Below are 18245 nucleotides of genomic sequence, written 5' to 3'. Positions count from 1 at the left end.
AAGGCGCTTTCCTCCCCGCCTGGAAGGCTGGCGCTGCCCGGGAAGGCGGCAGTCCCTGAGAGCTCTGAGCACATTCGCATTGGGCATTCGCATTGGGCACGCAGCCTTTGGAGGGAGCTGGGGGGGGGGAGGACTCAGGCCCACAGGGCGCACCTGATTTCCCTACGGCACAGTGCAGGCAACACACACACAGCCAGGTGAGGTCTGAGCAGCCCCTGCAGCCCTTGGCCCACAAAGACAGCCCATCACGGGCCAGAGGCCAGCGACGAGGAGAGGCGCTGCAAGGGCAGCCTGGGGCCGCCCTCCCTGCAGGGCTGGGTGATCCACACACGGGTCCCACGGCTCCCATGGGTGGTGAGCACGGAACCCCCGAAACTGCTTGGTGGTGGGACGGCAGCCGTGAGGCTGGCGGGTGCCAGGCCGGGCAGCCAAGGAGAGGCCGGAATCCCCTTGGGAACCGGGCCGGAGGGGAAGACAGGAGAGGAGAAGGGAGATGGGGCGGGGGAGGAGAGCAAGGAACGGAGGGAAGAGGGTGGAGAGGGGGGAGGAAGGAAGGCAGAGGCGACAGGCGTTTCTCCTTAGAGAAGACTCGGGGGACTTCACGATCAGCTGTGCGTAGACAAGGGGCAGAGCGCTGGTGGGCAGGGAGCGGGCATGGGAGGGAGGGGGAAGAGGTTTCCCCTCCCTGACCCCCGAGGCGGCCTGCGCCGGGTCTGCGCCCCTCCAAGGACTCCTGGTCGGGGGGCGCCCTGTTGGCTCCCCCAGCCCAGCCCGACATGCCTCCCGGGCTCCGAGGTCCCTCGGCGAGGGCTGCGTGTGCCCGGCACCCTTCCCGGCCCCCGCGCCGCCCGGGCGCAGAACCACGGCCGAGCGTGGGCACCCAACTGGACAGCACCCAGCACTGGCTTCTACCTCCCACCACCCCTTCAGGCTGAGGACGCGACTGGGCAAGGGCACTCGGGGGCCTGGCGCAAAAGCAGCTTCGAGGGGGGGCGGCGAAAGCTCGGGCTCTGTCCTCCAGGGAGGAAAGGTCTCGGGGCGAGGGGCACGGCAGGGGCCGCGCTGCAGAGCCCAGATCCCGCGGTCCATTCTCACCGAGGGCCCCGCTGGCACCTGCCTGGAGCCCTCCCCGCCCCGCACCACGGAGAAGCACCCTGCAGGTTCTGAAGAGCCCATCGGATGCGCATGCCCTGTTGAAGATTCAAAGACAACAGGAAAACCTCAAGCCTAACAGACGCTCGCTCTCCTGTTCTCCGGGAAAAGCACAACTGTGGCCTGGTCGCCCTGAGGGACACAAAATTCAACCCAAAATGCTCCCTCAGAGCACACGCTGGCCCTGGAAAATCTGAAAGTCTTCTTCATCAAACACACGGGATTTTTATTTGTTTCCCCGGCGTCTGGGTTTCTTAGGACCTTGCTCATTTGTGCTTTCTGTGCACAGGCCTATATATACTAGCGCTCAGAGATGACGAGTATTTACCTTTATATAATCGCGAACATACAAGTTCACATGCTGTGTGACACGCATACGCACACATACTAAAACGGGCTGGGCGTTAACCTGACGTGGTGCCTCTTACATAAGGATGGACGGAAAACAGCCAAGGGCGGCCCTCACTTTTGATGCATCAGGTATCAGCCGTTAATCCCTTCCCAGGCTCTGACGGAACCACAGCCTATGATGACATGGTGGAAGCAAAAACACATTTAAAATCCATCAGGAAAGCAGATGTGGCTCAAGCGGTTGAGCGCCTGCTCTCCACATGGGAGGTCCCGGGTTCAGTCCCCGGTGCCTCCTAAAAACAAAAAACAAACAAGTAAACAAATGAAAAAAACAATTCAGGGGAGCCGATGTGGCTCAGTGGTTGAGCTCTAGCTTCCCACCTAGGAAGTCCCAGGTTCAATCCCCAGTCCTGGTACCTCAAAAATAAACAAAATACCATCAGGTCTCCGCTCACACACGCTCAGTAACGCACAATGTCCGACCTTTCTTCAGATCTTCCAATCCAAATCTCCCCCACTGCCTCAGTTTGCCAGAGCTGCTATGACAACTATCCCACGAAGAGCTGGTTTAACCACAGGAATGGAAAGCCTCACAGTTTCAGCGGCTAGAAGTCCCAAGTCAAGGCCACGCTTTCTCCCCCAGGTCTGCAGCCTTCGGGGGCTGGCTTGCTGCAATCCCTGTGGCTCCTTGGCGTCGCTGGCCCCCCCTCGCCTTGCATCTGCTCCTCTGCTTCAGCAGACTTCCAGCTCTGGCTCCTCTCGTGGCTTTCTCTGACTCCGGCTTCCAGTTTTTTCTCTCCATATGGCCTCGTGGGCAATGGATCGAGATCCACCCTGACTCGGCTGGCCGCACCTGAGCTAGAAGAGCGTCTTCCAAAGGTCCTCTGTAGGTATGGTCCACACCTGCACAGCTATTTCAGATGAAGAACCCGTCTTTGTGGGAGTACAGGCCTCCATCTCCCATCCCAGGCGTACCCAGCAGAAGGCTGGCGTTTTAGGGTTGGGTGGCAGCTTGGGGTGACCACGGCAAAAGGCTCCTGGAAGAAAACACCTGGGCCATTTTCCCCCTGAAGTCCAGCTGACGGGACCCCTGCGGTGGGCTGCTGTCCACAGGGGACAGCTGGGATTCTAGGGGGAGGGCTTTCAAAAGGAGAGTAACAGTACAAACAGCACTGGAGAAAGAGCTCTTCAAACATATTCACTTCAGCTCAAATGCATTTTCTTTCCAGTTAGTCTCAGTCCTCGGAGGCCTTCCCACCAACCACCCTGCTGTGATCAGCCAGGAGGAGTCGAGCTGGGGGCCGAGCTGCAGGGGGGCTGGGCATGGGCCCCAGGGCCCCAGAACCAAGCGGGCTCTGGATGGCTTTCTGGGGATCCCCTGGCCCGTAAACTGCTCAAGGCCAAGACAGACCCACTTCTTCCACCCCAGGACAGGGGCACAATTTTTGACAAGTGATAGGGCTCTAGGAATGACAGGGAAATGCATTCTGAATTTAAAAACTAAGTTTCAAGGCAAAATTTTTGGCACATTACCATATACATAAGCTGAAATATACCTTCACGGTTAAGAAACTGTCCCCCAGGGCTGGCAGAGTACACCTGAGTATTATTTTGCTCAAATTTAAAAGATGTTTTAAGATTATAAAACTGGTATAAGAGCAGCCTCGTGAGAGCGTTGGAGAGTTTACAACAGGATGCCGTGGCCCCAGGTTCCTGAAGGGCCTCTTCTCTTTAGCCACTTCTTCGTATCTTCCTCTATTCCCTTCCTCCCTCACCCAGGGCTACGTGCGGCTGGGGTGGCTCCTGTGCTGGCAGTGCGGAGAGCCACCACCCGTCAGGCAGTGATTTCCCTGGGCATTCATCCTTCCATCTGGTTCTCATTTTCTCTCCTCACTTCCTTCCAAATGGGTCTTGTGGAGCCCAGTTCTTTATTTCCAATTTTCTTAAGAAATCTGCAAGGCCACTGAAGGGCATGGAAGAAAGAGAACTGAAGTGCTGTCCAAGAAACTCCCCCAATTGAATGGAATCCAATTTTCAACTCTCGACCTCAGTCACTGTCTTGGTAAAGGAAGGGGCTGGACCCAGAGGTTCTCTAAACGGGGTGGACCCAGAGGTTCTCCAAAGAGGGTAGGTCCAGAGGTTCTCCATGGGGCTGGACCCAGAGGTTCTCCAAAGGGGGTAGGTCCAGAGGTTCTCCATGGGGCTGGACCCAGAGGTTCTCCAAAGGGGGTAGGTCCAGAGGTTCTCCATGGGGCTGGACCCAGAGGTTCTCCAAAGGGGCTGGACCCAGAGTCCCAAAGGGGCTGGACCCAAAGGTTCTCCAATGGCCCCCATCCTACATCCCCAGTCTAGAGGTTTACAGTGATGTTCAACCATTATATTGAATTACCACCAAATTTCAAAGTGAGGACAAGGGGCGGCTTCCTTTTTCAATACCGGAAACAGGAGCTTTAGCCCAGTGCCTGACACACAAAGGGCAGGGCTCTAACTTCATCTGAACAACGCCTTCCACCCATCGCCCCTGAGAATTTGACATTGAGGCTCTCAGAACTCAAAATTCCAGGATTGCCTGGGCCCTTCCACAGATGCCCCCACACTTAATCTTAAGGAACAGGCAGTGGAGGCAGAGTGGACAAACGAGGAAACGGCGGTCTGGGTTAGCTCACTTGCTTACAATCTCAGAGCTGGGAAGTGACAGTCCAGAGGTCACGGCTGTTTCACAGATAACAGCAGAATCCCACTGCTGAAGGAAGCTCTTCTTCAGTCTTTTTTGCTAATAATACCCTGGCCGTGGCCAGAGACCATTCATCACATTTGGCTCACAGGGACTAGAATCACGGTAAGAGCAAAAATCCCATTGGCAACATGTCAGAATCACTTTTCCATGCTGAGGTTCAAGGGCTTCTCACCAGAGGGGGAAAATGAAACGACCTGATGAATAAATTGAGGAAAACAAAGATTCCTTTAAAGCAAAAGCAAGCAAGCCAAGGAGAGCATTAGTTATGGCCAAGAAGTCGTCTGATTTACTTGGGGATACTTCTAAGCAGGCCTGTTTTGTGATAAGGAGTGAGTCTGGAATGCTGACACCTTTTATTTTTGAGCTTCGTTCCACTCCAATGAATTAACGTTCCCATCTCCTGGACTCCTAACAGCACAACCACAGGCTGTCCTTCAGGAGGACCTAGATGAACCCAGCATGGATGTTTATTTTTAAATATAGTGAGAAGCAGGCTACTTTTACTTTTCATTTACTTAACCAGGGGTGGGATGGCAGCAATATTTCATGGCCCACGCCAGGTAACTGGACTCAAACGTTACACTGTCAGAAGGTTCCCACTCACCAAGACACATTCCTTTGCATAAATTGGATCGCAAAGACCACTCACACACACTGTTACATGTTTACATATATGTATAGTCACACACATAAACACACCTATAAATGCACACATTATATGTATTTGCTTTTTAAGTTCTGTCCAATTCAAGTAATCAAGGGCATCTACAAATGTCAAACACGTTCAGAATCAGTGCATGTTTTTATTGCTATTATAAACATTATCATTAAAAGTTCATAAAATTCAAAAGAAAAAGGACTCAGTACAAAAATGAAGAGGAGGAATGGTAGAAGCTTTTCATAACTTGTCAAGCTTTGAAGAATGAGAGCTTTTTTTAAAAGTAAGTGCTGCCTCAAAGTAATCTCAACCTCCCTCTCTCTCAGCCCCTCTTTCCCTCCTTCTCCCTCTGTCTCTCTCAACAAGACATTGCTGGGTAGTCCCTTTTTCCTGCTTGCTTTATTTTTCTAGGCTGCCTAAAGCAGATACCATGAAATGGTTCCGCTTAAACAATGGGAATTGATTAGCTCACAGTTTTGAGGCTGGGAAACTCTCTAAATCAAGGCATCTTTGGGCAATGCTTCGGCCCTGAGGCCTGGCTGCCGGCGAGCCAGGCCCCTCTGCCACGTGGCGAGGCGCGTGGCGGCGTCTGCTGGGCTCTCCCTTCTCTTCCGGGTTTCACGGATTTCAGCTTCTTGCTTCCCCGGACTTCTCTGTGCTCTCTCTCTGTGTCCATTCCATTTATAAAGGCCTCCAGGGGCAGGATTAAGCCCCATCCTGAAAGAGGCGGGCCACGCCTGACCTGAAGGAGCCTCATCTCAGGGCCCCATTTACAGTGGGTTCACACCCACAGGAACGGATTACATCCACGAACATGTTTTTCGGGGGTAGAGAGCCTCAAACCACCATGATCAGACGGGGAAAGATCCCAGAAACTGCCACGCAGTCAGGCCCTGCCCCAGCCATCCTCCACCGCAAGGAGCTACTCTGCCATCTCCAGACACCTGGCCCCAAGCCTGCAAGCAACCTGGCTGCTTCTAGATTAGAACATATCCCAGGGAGAATTAAATAGCATCGGGACTCATACTTAAGTACTAATCATTGGAGTAAATATTTAAATAGTAAGTCCTCTCCTGGGGTGGGTGGTATAATTTCAAAAGAGGACACATGGACAGCCAACAGGAGAAGGCACCTGAGAAGACCAGGCTACCGGTCTCCAAACAAGGGCTGGGCTCCAAAGGAACTTCCCCACGCCCGACTCGCTGCTGCCCAGAGCTCCGCTCTCACTGCTCCTCCTTCCGTGGGTACTCTCTCTTTGCTTTGCTGCTCCACCCTTCGTACCGGCATCCGCACTTCACTGAACTCTGGAGGTTCTGAGCCAAGGGCCTTGGCTACATCTTCTCACTGGGAAAGACCATGTGCAAGACTGCTTTAGTTTTTCAGAGCTGCTCTGGCTACTAGTTTTGGCTTGACAACCATAAGACTTCATTTGCTCTTGGTCTCAAGGCTAGAAGAAGCCCCAAATCTAGACAGAGGCCAGGCCCCAGGAGTCTGTGGCTTCCTGGGGCTGACTGCCAGCAATCCTTGGGGTTCGATGGCTTTTCCCCTGCCTCACTATCCCATGGCGAGGTCTTCTCCTTTCTGGCCTGTGTGACTTCCAGGTTTCTCTTTCCAAAGACTCCAGGGATCTGGATGCCCACCTATCATTAAGCAACTGGCCACACCTTAACTACAAATAACATTATCAAGAGGTCCTATTTACAATGGTTCACACCACAGGAATGTGGACTAAGGGTAGGAACACATCTACATTGGGGTGCATCACTGAACCTACCACAGATAGGAATTATTCTATTTTACAGGAGATGGAACCAAGGCTTAGTAGAGAGGCCACCGGCCTACAATCACACTTAGGAAGGTCCAGAACGAAGATGTGCGTTCATCCAGCAGGCTGGGCCCTAGTCAGGGAGAGTAATCCCCAGGCCCGTCTTTGGTGGAAACTGCCCAGACCGCCCCTTCCACCAAGAGGCACTGAGGACAGCAAGTTACAACAGCAGGGTTTTGTTATCACACATCCTACTTAAGCAAGACAACGAGGCCGGAATCCAGATGCTGGGATTCCTAAAATCTTTCAAAATATCTTGATGTCAAAGTGCACAAATATTTATTTAGTAACTTTAGGCTATGTCCTTCATGGGCAAATAACCAAACAGCAGAAAAGGAGGTTAGAGATCAGAAAAGGAAATGTTTTCCCAAGGAGGGCCAGTTACATTTTTTCAGGGGGATCAGCTCAAATAAAACTTGTACTTTAGCACTATCTCACTCTGCATGTTCACGCAGATGAGGGTTTCTAAATGTGCTAAAAGACGGAGGCCTACGCATGCTGGTCTGCAAAGGCCGGTTATGCCCCCTGCCTTATTTGAACCTCCCGACCACCTCTGCCTAAGGGAGGGAGAGAGTTGCTTCCATTCGCAAATGCAGGAAAGGAAGCTGGGGGCGTTGAGCAACCATCTCAGAAGGCCCAGGCAGGACCAAGGGGCGCTCATTTGCAGCAGGATGGCGAGGCCAGGGGGAGGGAAGCGTGCCTCCGAGGGTGGGCTGTTTCAGGTCTGGGCTTTGCTTCGATGTTTTGTATGACCACATAATTACTTTTCGCCAAGCTTTAAGCTCACACTGATTGGGCTGGGGTGCCAGCTCTGCCACTCTGAGCTATGTGGCTTTGCCGTTTACTTCGCTTCCCTGTGTCAGTCTCCTTGTCGGTAAGATGGGGAAAACACGTTACACCTGTATAACGTGACCGTGGAGATGAAAGGAAATCAGCCCTGAAAGCACTGAGTGGAGCCCCGCACACCGGGAAACCTCCGCCACTGCACAGCCCACTGCTGGCTCTGTGGCCCCGACAGGGTTCGAGGAAGGCGTGATCCCCAGCCAAGAGCCAGGGGCGCCCAGCGAGCTGCCTGGAGCTCGTGGTCGGGTAGGACCGCAGGTGTCTGGATTCCTCGTGGTCATCCCGGGCACCAATCTTCTTTGGGGACAACTAAAATAAAAACATCTAGACAACACTGACTATGATCCTTGAGGTGCTCTTAAGATTAAAATAGCTCAAATTTCACAGGTATGCTTTTGAAAATGTGGCCGGTGGAAGGTTCTTCTGATGTGAAATTCTGATAGATGCTGCAGACAAAGAGTGGCTGGTGGTCTTGGCTGGCCCGCGGGTCCCCCCCACAGGACGGGACAGCCCACGTGCTCCTCCGCAGCCTGGGGGCGCAGGTGGACATTCAGTGTGTCAGTCAGCCAGAGGGGGCTGATCCAAGTACCAGAACTCTGGTGGCTTTCATAAAGGGTGTTTATTTGGGGTAGAAGCTTACAGTCACAAGGCCCTAAAGAGTCCAACTCCAAGTACCGTAAGAGGTGCTTCCTCACCCCAAGGCAGCTGCCACGTGTTGAAGCAGATGGCGGATGATGTCTGCTGGGTCCAGCCTTCCTCTTCCTCTGAAGGTTCTGTGGGCCTAGCTTCTTCCAACCTCAGCAGGAGGCTGGAGGGCTCCTTTCTTCCCAGGCCTGCTCAGCTGCTCAGGGCTCTGGTCTCCTCAGCTGCAAACTATCAAGTGGCTGGCTCCTCTCTCTTCCCAGGACCTCTGCCATATCTAGGAGCTGTCTCTCTTCCCCTGTGTATCTTCTCTACACATCTACTTCTGTGGGAGAGTCTGCTTTATCCCCACCCAGGGGGCAGGAGCTCAACCCTTCACACCCTGAGGTGACCAAACCAAAGCCCTAATTTTGAATTAATCAAGGAAACGTAAGCCTTTGATTTTAAATCATAAAAAGGGTGTCATGCCCAGAGGAACAGACCGTTTACAATGGGAATACCTTGTTTTGGAATTCATAAATGATATAAAATTGCCAGTCACCTTGGCATGTGGAGCACAGCTCCTCTGCTCAGTCACCCGAGGACCCTGTGGAGCACAGCTCCTCTGCTCAGTCACCCGAGGACCCTGTGGAGCACAGCTCCTCTGCTCTAGTTCCTGGGCTTTTTTCAATTTTAGAGCAGGTGCAGAAAACTGTCCTAAAGTCTCCATCATGAACTGTTCATGAGTTACATGTGCTTTCCTGGTATTTTCTTTCCTGATGCTTATCATCCACCATCCATTGCCAGTCATCAGTGTGTTCCTAATGAGCCTGCCTCTGGTGATGGGGAGATGGCTGGATCCCCAGTAGAGGGGCTGGATCCCCAGTCAGAGGGTCTGGATCCCCAGTCAGAGGGGCCGGATCCCAGTCAGAGGGGCCAGATCCCATCAGAGGGCCTGGATCCCCAGTCAGAGGGCCTGGATTCTCAGTGAGAAGGGTTGGATCTCAGTCAGAGGGGCTAGATCCCCGTCAGAGAGGCTGGATCCCCAGTAGAGGGCCTGGATCCCAGGTCAGAAGGGCTGGATCCCAGTCAGAGGCCCTGGATCCCCAGTAGAGGCCCTGGATCCCAGTCAGAGAGGCTTGATCTGAGTCAGAGGATCTGGATCTCAGTCAGAGAGTCTGGATCCCAGTCAGAGGGGCTGGATCCCCAGTCAGAGGGGCTGGATCCCCAGTAGAGGGCTTGGATCCCCAGACAGAGGGGTTGGATCCCTAGTAGAGGGCCTAGATCCCCAGTAGAGGGCCTGGATACCCAGTCAGAGGGGCTGGGATTTAGTCAACATTCACTAATCGCGCCCCATGAAGAGGCGATCAAGCGCAGAGTGCGAGAACCTCAATGCGAGGTGAGGCTCTTTGTGGACGGACAGAGGGGACGTCCCTTTATTTCTCCCATCTAGGTTACAACGCTAGACAAGACGCACGCAGGGCTGTACGACGTGTCTCTCCTAGTTATGTTTACCTAACACACATACTTTCTCTTTTAATGCTTACCTTACAGTGCATACAAGAAGTGCCACAACATCACACACACTTTTTCATGCCCTAGATTGCAGTCCGAGCTGGTAAAAACACAGCGAGCTTAACTGCTGCACGCTGAGTCTAGAGGCACTTTGGGGCTTAAAGTCATGGATCTTTAGCAGAAAAGAATGGCCCTTCTGTTACATAGAATACGTTTTCTCTGAAGAAAGAAGGAAAGTGGGACAAGCTGTCAATATTACAACCACTCCTTGGGCGCAGTGCAGATTTTGAAGAAAATTTAATGTAAAACTCCCAACCCCAGAAATAGGCCTCATAACCGTTACCAGGGCACCCTTAACCGCCCTGGTTAGGGCAGGAAGGCAGCGGCATCAGGAAATTGAAGTCACAGAGAAACAGCGCTTTCAAAACACACGCAGGGCCAGGACGGTCCACCCGACACCGCCCCGCCTTGGGACTTCAAGGCAGAGTGAGGCCCTCGGCCGAAGAGGCGAGCGGAGCAGCCCCGACTGCCCTGCCTTCCCCGGAGCTCCAGGCGGCCTCACCAACGACGCACCGTGGGGTGTGGAGAGGGGTCCCAGCGGCCAGCAGCCTGTAGGGAAGCTGGCCCGGGAGCACCCAGGCAGGCCACGGGGGCAGCCACAGACTCTGCCGGGCATCGCGGCGCAGCAGCGCCCAGGGCTGTTCACGCGCACGGCGCGGGGAACCTGCTCTGCCGGGAGCCATGTTCTCGGGTGGGTGGGCGGGACGCCCTAGTTCCTTCCTTTCAGCTCTGGACCGCGGCAGTGCCGCAGGAGTTGAAGGGCACCCGTGCTGCTGCCAACAGGAACCACCGGCCCCTCCCAGGCGGCGCGCTCCGACACACGGGCTGAGACTGTTCCACCCCCGGGGGACCTCAGAGCCGCATTCCCACGCTCTCGGCAGTGTGCGTGCTCACCCAGAGCTTGTGAGACGGGCGCGGGGGGGGGGCAATATTTCTGCCTGGGAGGGGGTGTTTGTGGGGCAGCGCAGCACCCAGCGCAGAGGCCGCTGCCTCCTCCCTGGAATGCACCGGAAGCCAGTGCACTCCTTACCAGGTCCTCTGCGCAGGCTGGCGGGCTTAAGTGAGGACAACGTGGAGGGGCTTTCACTGCGGCACGTGGCGCGACCAGAAGCTGCCACGGCTCCCCCCGCGCAGCGCCCGGACCGCTGTGCCAGCGTCCGGCTGCGTGCGGCTTTCTCTTACCGTAGGGCGTTTCTGGTGACACTGGGAATGCGGGCGTCGGCGAGATGGGCTCGTGGCTGGTTTTGGTTGGAGAGAAGATCCTGCCATCGATCACATCGATGCCTGGAGGATAGCCGGTGGTCACCGTCTGAAAACAGCACGAGGGAAAAAACAGATTAAGAATGGAGGAGCTGGGGCACCTCCACCTGTGAGGGGCCGAGTTCCAGCGCCGCAACTGAGAGGCCAGTCTCCCCTCCCCGGGCCTTGGAACATCTTTAAATATCCAACCATAAAGGAATGAATACGTTATACATCCTTTTAGCAAGGTACTTTATGGACCACCTGTAATGTTTACAGAGAGTCCATGTTGTATAGGACAGCGCGTGTTACGGCCTAAGGTGAAAAGGGCCTGATGTATTTCATCCTCAACTACAGTCAAAGATACGGGAAGAAATGCAAGAAATTAAAAACACAGGCATAGAAAGAGACTGGAAGGAAACATTCCAAAGACGTGTACAGTGGTTTTGTTTGTGTTAAAACCAGGAGTGACCTTGTCACCGATTCTGCAGAGTCCCACTTTATTGGAAAAGGTTGACCACACTGGGGTACCCCAACCTGCCGTAACTAGATACTGACGAAAAGCCTTCCCTGCCCCCCCGGAAAGAGCAGCACTTCCTCTGATCTTACCAGAGGAATGAATCTGATCTGGCGTCTGTCTGTCCTGCCTGCCTCCCACGTGCTCTGGGAAGGTGTTGGATGGAGGATTTCAGACCCTGGCGGATGCCCTCAGAGGAAGTCTGTGCTTGCCCTGGCCGTGGCCGGGTCTTTCGTGACCCATGGCCAGCCGACATCGCCCATCCGCGGGACTTGCAGCGTCACACCCACTGCACGGATAACAACACCGAGGCTCGGGCACCGAGGTGGCCTGGCCGAGCCGCTCTGGTACTCCTGCCCTGACCCAGGACTCACTCGCAGGCTGAGCGACCCTGCACACGGCTCTGCCTCCCAAAGACCACCGCCCGACGCAGGAAGGAGCGGGAAGCAGGCGTCTATTACAGGACCAGACCCGGGCGCTCTCCCACACTCCCTGACGCCTAGCACCAGAAGGAGCATGGAGGCGAGATGCGTGCCAAGGGCTCGCAGCCAGCTGGTGCTGGGGTCCAAGTCGTGTCGCACAGTCACGTTCAAGCCTGAATCTTCATTCCCGAGGGTGTGAGCAAGTGGAATCAGGTGGCCGTCAAGCCCCGTGGCTGGAGTCCTTAGAAGGACAACTGAGCAGGACAAGGAGAAGCCAGGGAAGGAGCAGCTTGCCACGTGATGGGGGCCGAGATGCCAGCCGAGGAGCCCGAGAACTGCAGCCCCAAACGACGACAGCAGGCAGAGCGCGTGGCCCGTTGATACCTTAACACAGAACCTCCAGCCTCCAAACCGCGTCACGACAAATCCCTAACCCCCGCTGGGGTCCCTGTCGCAGCAGCCCCAGCTGGCAGGCCAGGCACCTACCTCTTTGGTGTCTGCAGCAATGAGAAAGGGCGACAGCTGGGGGGCTTGGTCCGCATGGGTGAGATTCTCCAATATACACCTGGAGAAGGACATCTTCCCACCAGCATCATTGTCATACTGTCCGAGGCTCAGCTTCCGGAGTCTTCCTCCCAAGGGGCCCTCGCCGATGGGGCCTGTTAGGGGAGAGGACAGGTTGGCTTCGGGGAGCTTTCATTACAGCGAACCGAGAAAATTCATCCTGAAAACGCAACTCTCAAACTTCCGGAAGACACCGTGTATTTCGTTAGGGTACGGTCGGCTCTGCGCACTCTATAGTGCCACTGGGGCCGCTGCTCCCTGATGCCACCTCCAGGGTCCGTCCTCAGACCAGGAGCGGGTGGGCCCAGGGTGCACGTGCAGCTCCCACCAACCAGGCTCTCCTGTTGCAACAGGTTAAGAGGAGGCCATTGGGGGGCGGGGGAGGGGCTGCCAGCACAGCAGCCCACAGGCCTGGGAGAGGTACGCATGGGACTTGGCCACAGCTGTGTGCCCACAGGGCGCCCACGTGTTCCCAACACTGTGGGCCACATCTGGACCGGAGCCTCCCGCCAGCCGCATGTCCTGCGGTGATGCCATGCTGTGTAACGTAGGAGCACGCTCTTTCACAATCATGAGTCGTAACAATGTGAAATTCTAGAGAAACAAGGTACAGCTACCTAACTCAAGCACCAAGCCAAAACAGTGGCACCACCTATCTCCCAGGGCTGCTGAGAGGACTGAACAGGCTAGGAGGACTGCAGGAGGAGAAATGATTTCACCCAAAAGGAATCTGTGCGTAGTTGTGAGCTGGGGGAGTTTGGCTGCCCTCTGAATGACATCAGCAGTCCATGGGCCACCAAGACACTCAGAGGTCCATGGCTCTGAAGCCTTGAGGAGATGCAATTAGAGAAGGGAGAGTTCCATTCCTCTTGTTCAACTGCCAAGGGGATAACCCCGAGAGTTCACCAAAGTGACAGCTTCACAGGGTGCCCACAGCAGGGTGACCAGGTGTCCCCTAACACACAGGCAGTCCAATTCCACTCCCAGGAATACACCCAGCAGGGACTCAATGTTCAGAGGAGCATTTGCTACAGGAGCCGGCAGGTGGGAAAGCCCACGTGCTCATCGATAGCTGATGGACGAGCATCATGCAGTAGGCACATGTAGTGAAACAGTACTGTCACCAGAAGGACAGACGTCCTCAAAGGCAGCCCTGTGGAAGCCCATGCAAGAAGCTCAAGCTGCAACCTGGAGAAGCCATGGAGACGTTAAGCTGAGCAAGTAAGTCCTTGAGGACAAATACTGTAGGATTTCACCTACATGGAATATGTAGAAACCCCAATTTCATGGAGACAAAAAGGAGATCAGAGGTTCCAGGGGATAAGGGGGAAAGGGGAAGGGGGAATTGGTGCTCGGGGGGTACAGAGTAGAAATTCTGAAATGAAACAAAATTAAATTAAATAAACCCACAATAAATATTGCCTCTTTGATCTGGGGAAGGCAGCCTGGAAGTAAACTTGAACATGATGTGGCCTCGTTTGAAAGCGACTCTCTTTAGAAAACCCCCTGCCCGATTTGGTGTACACTGTGCCTGTTCATTTAAAACTAGCAGGAAAGCATCACAGCTGTGCTCAAAAAGTGGCTCTAGAAAGAACAAGAGGATGGGAGCTTCCAGGCAGGAGGCAGGGACTTTGGCTTTTTCAACTTTCTTCAACGTCCTTCGATAGTTCTGTTTCAGGGTAGACAGGTGTGGCAGTTTGAGATTATTTTATGAATCCCAAAAAGAGAAAGATTCTGTTTGTAAACGGATCTATTCTTCTGGGTGTGATAGCCTTCAATTGCATTAAATTCAGCTGAGGTGTCTTTGATTAGCTTACCTGTTAAGGTTAAGGTTCTTTACTGGACCACATCAGTAAGGCGTGACTCAGGTTGAGTCCCTGCCCCCTTCTGGGTCTGCTTTAAGTGGACACTCACTCAGGAAGACACACAGGAAGAGGGAGCTGTCTGTGCTTTCTGATCCTGCCATGGGACAGAAAGGAGGAGGCTCAACAGCTGAGGCCCTGGGGAGAGATGAGCCATTGGCTGATAGCTCAGCTGACCTTGGGAAGAGAGCTGAGATGGATAGATAAAGTCCAGGAACAATGAGCCCTATGCCAGGAGAGAGAGGAAGCCCTGGGAGACGAGATGAGATGAGATGAGGAAGAGGCTGGGCTCGGGGCTTGAGGGGAAGAGGAAGCCCAGGGCGGAGGTGGAAACCCGGCAGAGATGGCCTGCCATCCTGCTCCAACATGTGGCCGCTGCCTTTGGTGAGAAAGCACCCCTTCTATGTATCTTGAATTGGACTATGGCCTTGGGACTGTAAGCTTTTACCCCAAATAAATACTCTTTATAAAAGTCAACAGGGAAGTGGACTTGGCCCAATGGATAGAGCGCCCGCCCATCACATGGGAGGTCTGCGATTCACCCGGGCCTCCTTGACCCGTGTGGAGCTGGCCCATGCGCAGTGCTGATCTGCACAAGGAGTGCCGCGCCACGCAGGGGTGTCCCCCGCGTAGGGGAGCCCCACGCGCAAGGAGTGCGCCCCGTAAGGAGAGCCGCCCAGCGCGAAAGAAAGTGCAGCCTGCCCAGGAATGGCACCGCACACATGGAGAGCTGACACAACAAGTTGATGCATCAAAAAGAGACAGAGATTCCCGGTGCCGTTGATAAGGATAGAAGCAGTCACAAAAGAACACACCATGAATGGACACAGAGAGCAGATAACTGGGGGGGAGGGGGGAAGGGAGAGAAATAAATTAAAAATAAATAAAAGTCAGCAGATTTCTGGTACTTTGCATCAGCAGCCCTTTGGCTGACTGATATGCCAGGGTAACTGGTGCAGAGCTCTGTCTGGGGCTTCCCTACTCGTTCCCCCAAAAACAGGTGTGCCAGGACCCAGTCCCAGAAACTTCCCTAACATAAGTATTTGCAATATTTTCTCAATTTTTTCTCTGTTATGCACCAATCGACAAAGCAAAGAGGATGCTCTTCATTTAAATATTTGCCCTGTGAAATGTTCCTCCGTTGACCTCTGGGAGGACGCCATGTGCTCTGGTTCAGCAGAGCCGTGTGTTTATTCATTTGGACAGATGGACATTCCCTGAGGCTCTGCCCGCACAGCCATCAGGAGGGGGACTGCTCGCCTCCCTGCCTGCAGTGGCATGGTCACAGGCTGTGGCCGGGGCCGACCCCAGAGGGGGCTCAGCACATGCCACGAAGGAGGGCGCCCGTGGGCACGTGGAGAAGGGCAAGCGAGGGGAGCCGGATTCCAGGACGTGAGTACAGGGAAGTCCCTCCTCCCCCGGAAGGCGACACCTGACAGCCCTGAAGAAGGGAAGACAAGCAGCGGCCAGGGGCCCGTGGCCCTGCCTTCCCCTCGCCCTGCACTGGGTGGAGAGAGGAGGCTCTCGGCATCATCAGTTGTCAAGTGTGGAACACCCGGGAAAACGAGCCAAGATGGGACCCAGTTTTAACGTACAACGACCACACGACCACACGACCACGTCATGTCAGGCAGGATGCAACCACATCTACCTGTAGGTAGCTGAGAAGGCAAAGACGACCAGAAAGCAAATCCAGGTTTATCCAGCACAGCAATGGCCCCACTAAAAACATCTCATACTCTCCAAAGGAAGGAAGGCACGTCAGGTCGTTTTTGCAAACAAGGGAAGTGGAGCCTGGTGTCTGGGAACGGGCCCGCCGCCCCACGGCAAATCGCAGTTAGGGTCTGGAGCCGGTTCCCCTGACTTCAGAAACCTGCAACATCAAACTCCTTTTGGGGGTGACTTTTCCTGGCCCACCGTTGCCCAAAGAAGAGGGTAAGGCTGTCCCTTCCACTTCAAAAAGCCTACTTGGGCCAGACGGACAGAGAGTGGTCCCAGGTTGCAAGGAGGACAGCAGCACCCCACTGGGAAATGGGGGGGCCTTCTGAGCATGGGCCAAAGGGAGGCAAAGAAGCTACATGACTCGGGCATCTCAACGCCTCCTGATCTTTATCCCAGCACTCGTGGAGAAAGAAGATTTCACAACAGGGGGTTCTTCGCAGTTCTAGGGAGTCCTCACGCACTGGAGCAGAAATGTGGGGTCTGCTAAGGAAGCTGGCTCAGGTGTGGCTTCCAGAAGAGTCCTAGGGCAGACAGCCTGGGGCCCCTGAAGTCCTTTCTGTTCTCAAACTGTCAGACAGGAAAAGCCGATGTGAGAGCTCGTTGGAGGATTCCCCGCATTTGGGGAATCAACGAGATAATGTGGCAGAAAGCCCAGCAGGTCAGCTCTCAGCCATATAAATGTTAAAAACTGGCAACAGTCCAAAGCCCAAACTGCCATATCGATGCACTCACTAAAACACCTCGTGTTATGGTTTCTGAAATGGGCCAATGTGCTAAAAATATCACAGGAGAAAAGCTGTACATGAAAAAGCACGTGTAGTACAATTTCATTTTGATTTCAGCATGGGTTGTGGGATTTTAGACACTGTTAATGCTTTTTTTGTAAATACGTGTATCTACAAAACTTTCACTAGTATGTGTTGCACTAACAATTGGAAAAACAAGATATCTATTATCTTCGAGAAGAAAAAAAGTTTATTTTTTGAGTACCTACCCAGTGTAGCACAAAATACCGAGGAATATTACAAAATCCTTATCTAATTTGGGACTACTATTTGTTTCCAAGTTTTGATCCACAAACTCAAGTGCCTGGCCAGTAAGCTTTCATTCTCTCTGATAAAGCTGCCACGTTCGATGGCCACATCGTCTATTAGATATATAGAAAATAAAATGCGAGGTGTGTTTCAGTACCAAACGCTAAAGAGAGATAGGTGAATGCTATTTGTTTAAGAAGAATGGGCTTTACAGCTCCAAGACTTGAAAGCACGAGGTGCTGTGTCGCACAATTTTCTATATTCCTTTAAAAATTCTACAAAGGCCAAGACGGGGACAGCAGTGGCTGGAAGGAATTTTGAGTTCTCAGGCACAAACTTGAAAATTCCAGGGTGTGTCCAAGTTCTGTAAGCCGGCAGATAAAGTGGCGAGGGGGCTTCCTTGAACCACCCCACAGAGCCTCCTGCAGCCAAGCCACAGCCCCCAAACCTCACCCATGGAGGCAGAAATGGCCTTCGGCAAGGCAGCTCAGGGAGCTCCGAGGGTGTCGCGGCCCCCAGCCCACAGCAGCCTGGAGCTGGACGTGGCACACTGAGGCTGCAGCAGCGCCAAGGGCGCCCCCTGGAGGCCGAGGGCTGGATCTTCCTCCCCTCCCTCCCTGGCTCCAGCACCCACTGGCTCGCACATACGCACAGGTGCACAAACAGGTACGCGCTTACACACGGGCACCTGCTCGCACATGATGGGCACACACGCACTCCTCTGCTTCTCCTCGCACACGTATGCACACGCATGGACAGGCATTCACAGGCACAGGCGCATTCCCGGCACACGCACTCTTGCACAAACCTCACACACACTTCTCTGGGTTTCCAGCCAACCCCACAGCTGGGCAGCTGCTCGCCACTGCTAAGGTGGGACCTGCTGAGTTGACGGCTGCGCTCCACAGAGCACAGAGGAAGCACCTCTTCTAGAGAGGCATCCCACTGCTTCCTGCCCACCCCCAGAGCTCAGAGAAGGCCCCCGGGCACTGTCTCCTAGCCATCCTAGCCATCATTTCCCCTCCCAGCCTTTCTGGGATGATGGGAACCACACGCAGCTGTTTTAGGGGAGTCGTTCAGGCTTATTTCCCAGGGGCTGGGGAGGGGCAGGGGCAGCTTAGCC

General features: G+C 54.1%; 1 protein-coding gene across 5 annotated transcripts in view; it reads right to left on the bottom strand.

The window, feature by feature from the left end:
• TNS3 (tensin 3) overlaps positions 1-18245 on the bottom strand; it is a 358050-nt gene that overhangs the window by 53918 nt on the left and 285887 nt on the right. For all 5 annotated transcript variants that reach the window (XM_071215053.1, XM_058296654.1, XM_058296655.2 and 2 more), the window contains 2 exons: positions 12427-12599; positions 10945-11071 (listed from right to left, as the gene is read on the bottom strand). In XM_071215053.1, the coding sequence (XP_071071154.1) occupies positions 10945-11071; positions 12427-12599 (300 nt within the window). The remainder of the gene's footprint in view (positions 1-10944; positions 11072-12426; positions 12600-18245) is intronic.

Source organism: Dasypus novemcinctus, chromosome 5 (assembly GCF_030445035.2).
Source record: "Dasypus novemcinctus isolate mDasNov1 chromosome 5, mDasNov1.1.hap2, whole genome shotgun sequence".
Lineage (NCBI taxonomy): Eukaryota > Metazoa > Chordata > Mammalia > Cingulata > Dasypodidae > Dasypus > Dasypus novemcinctus.
Note: the sequence above shows the minus strand (reverse complement) of the source record. Positions and strands in the feature narration are given on the sequence as shown.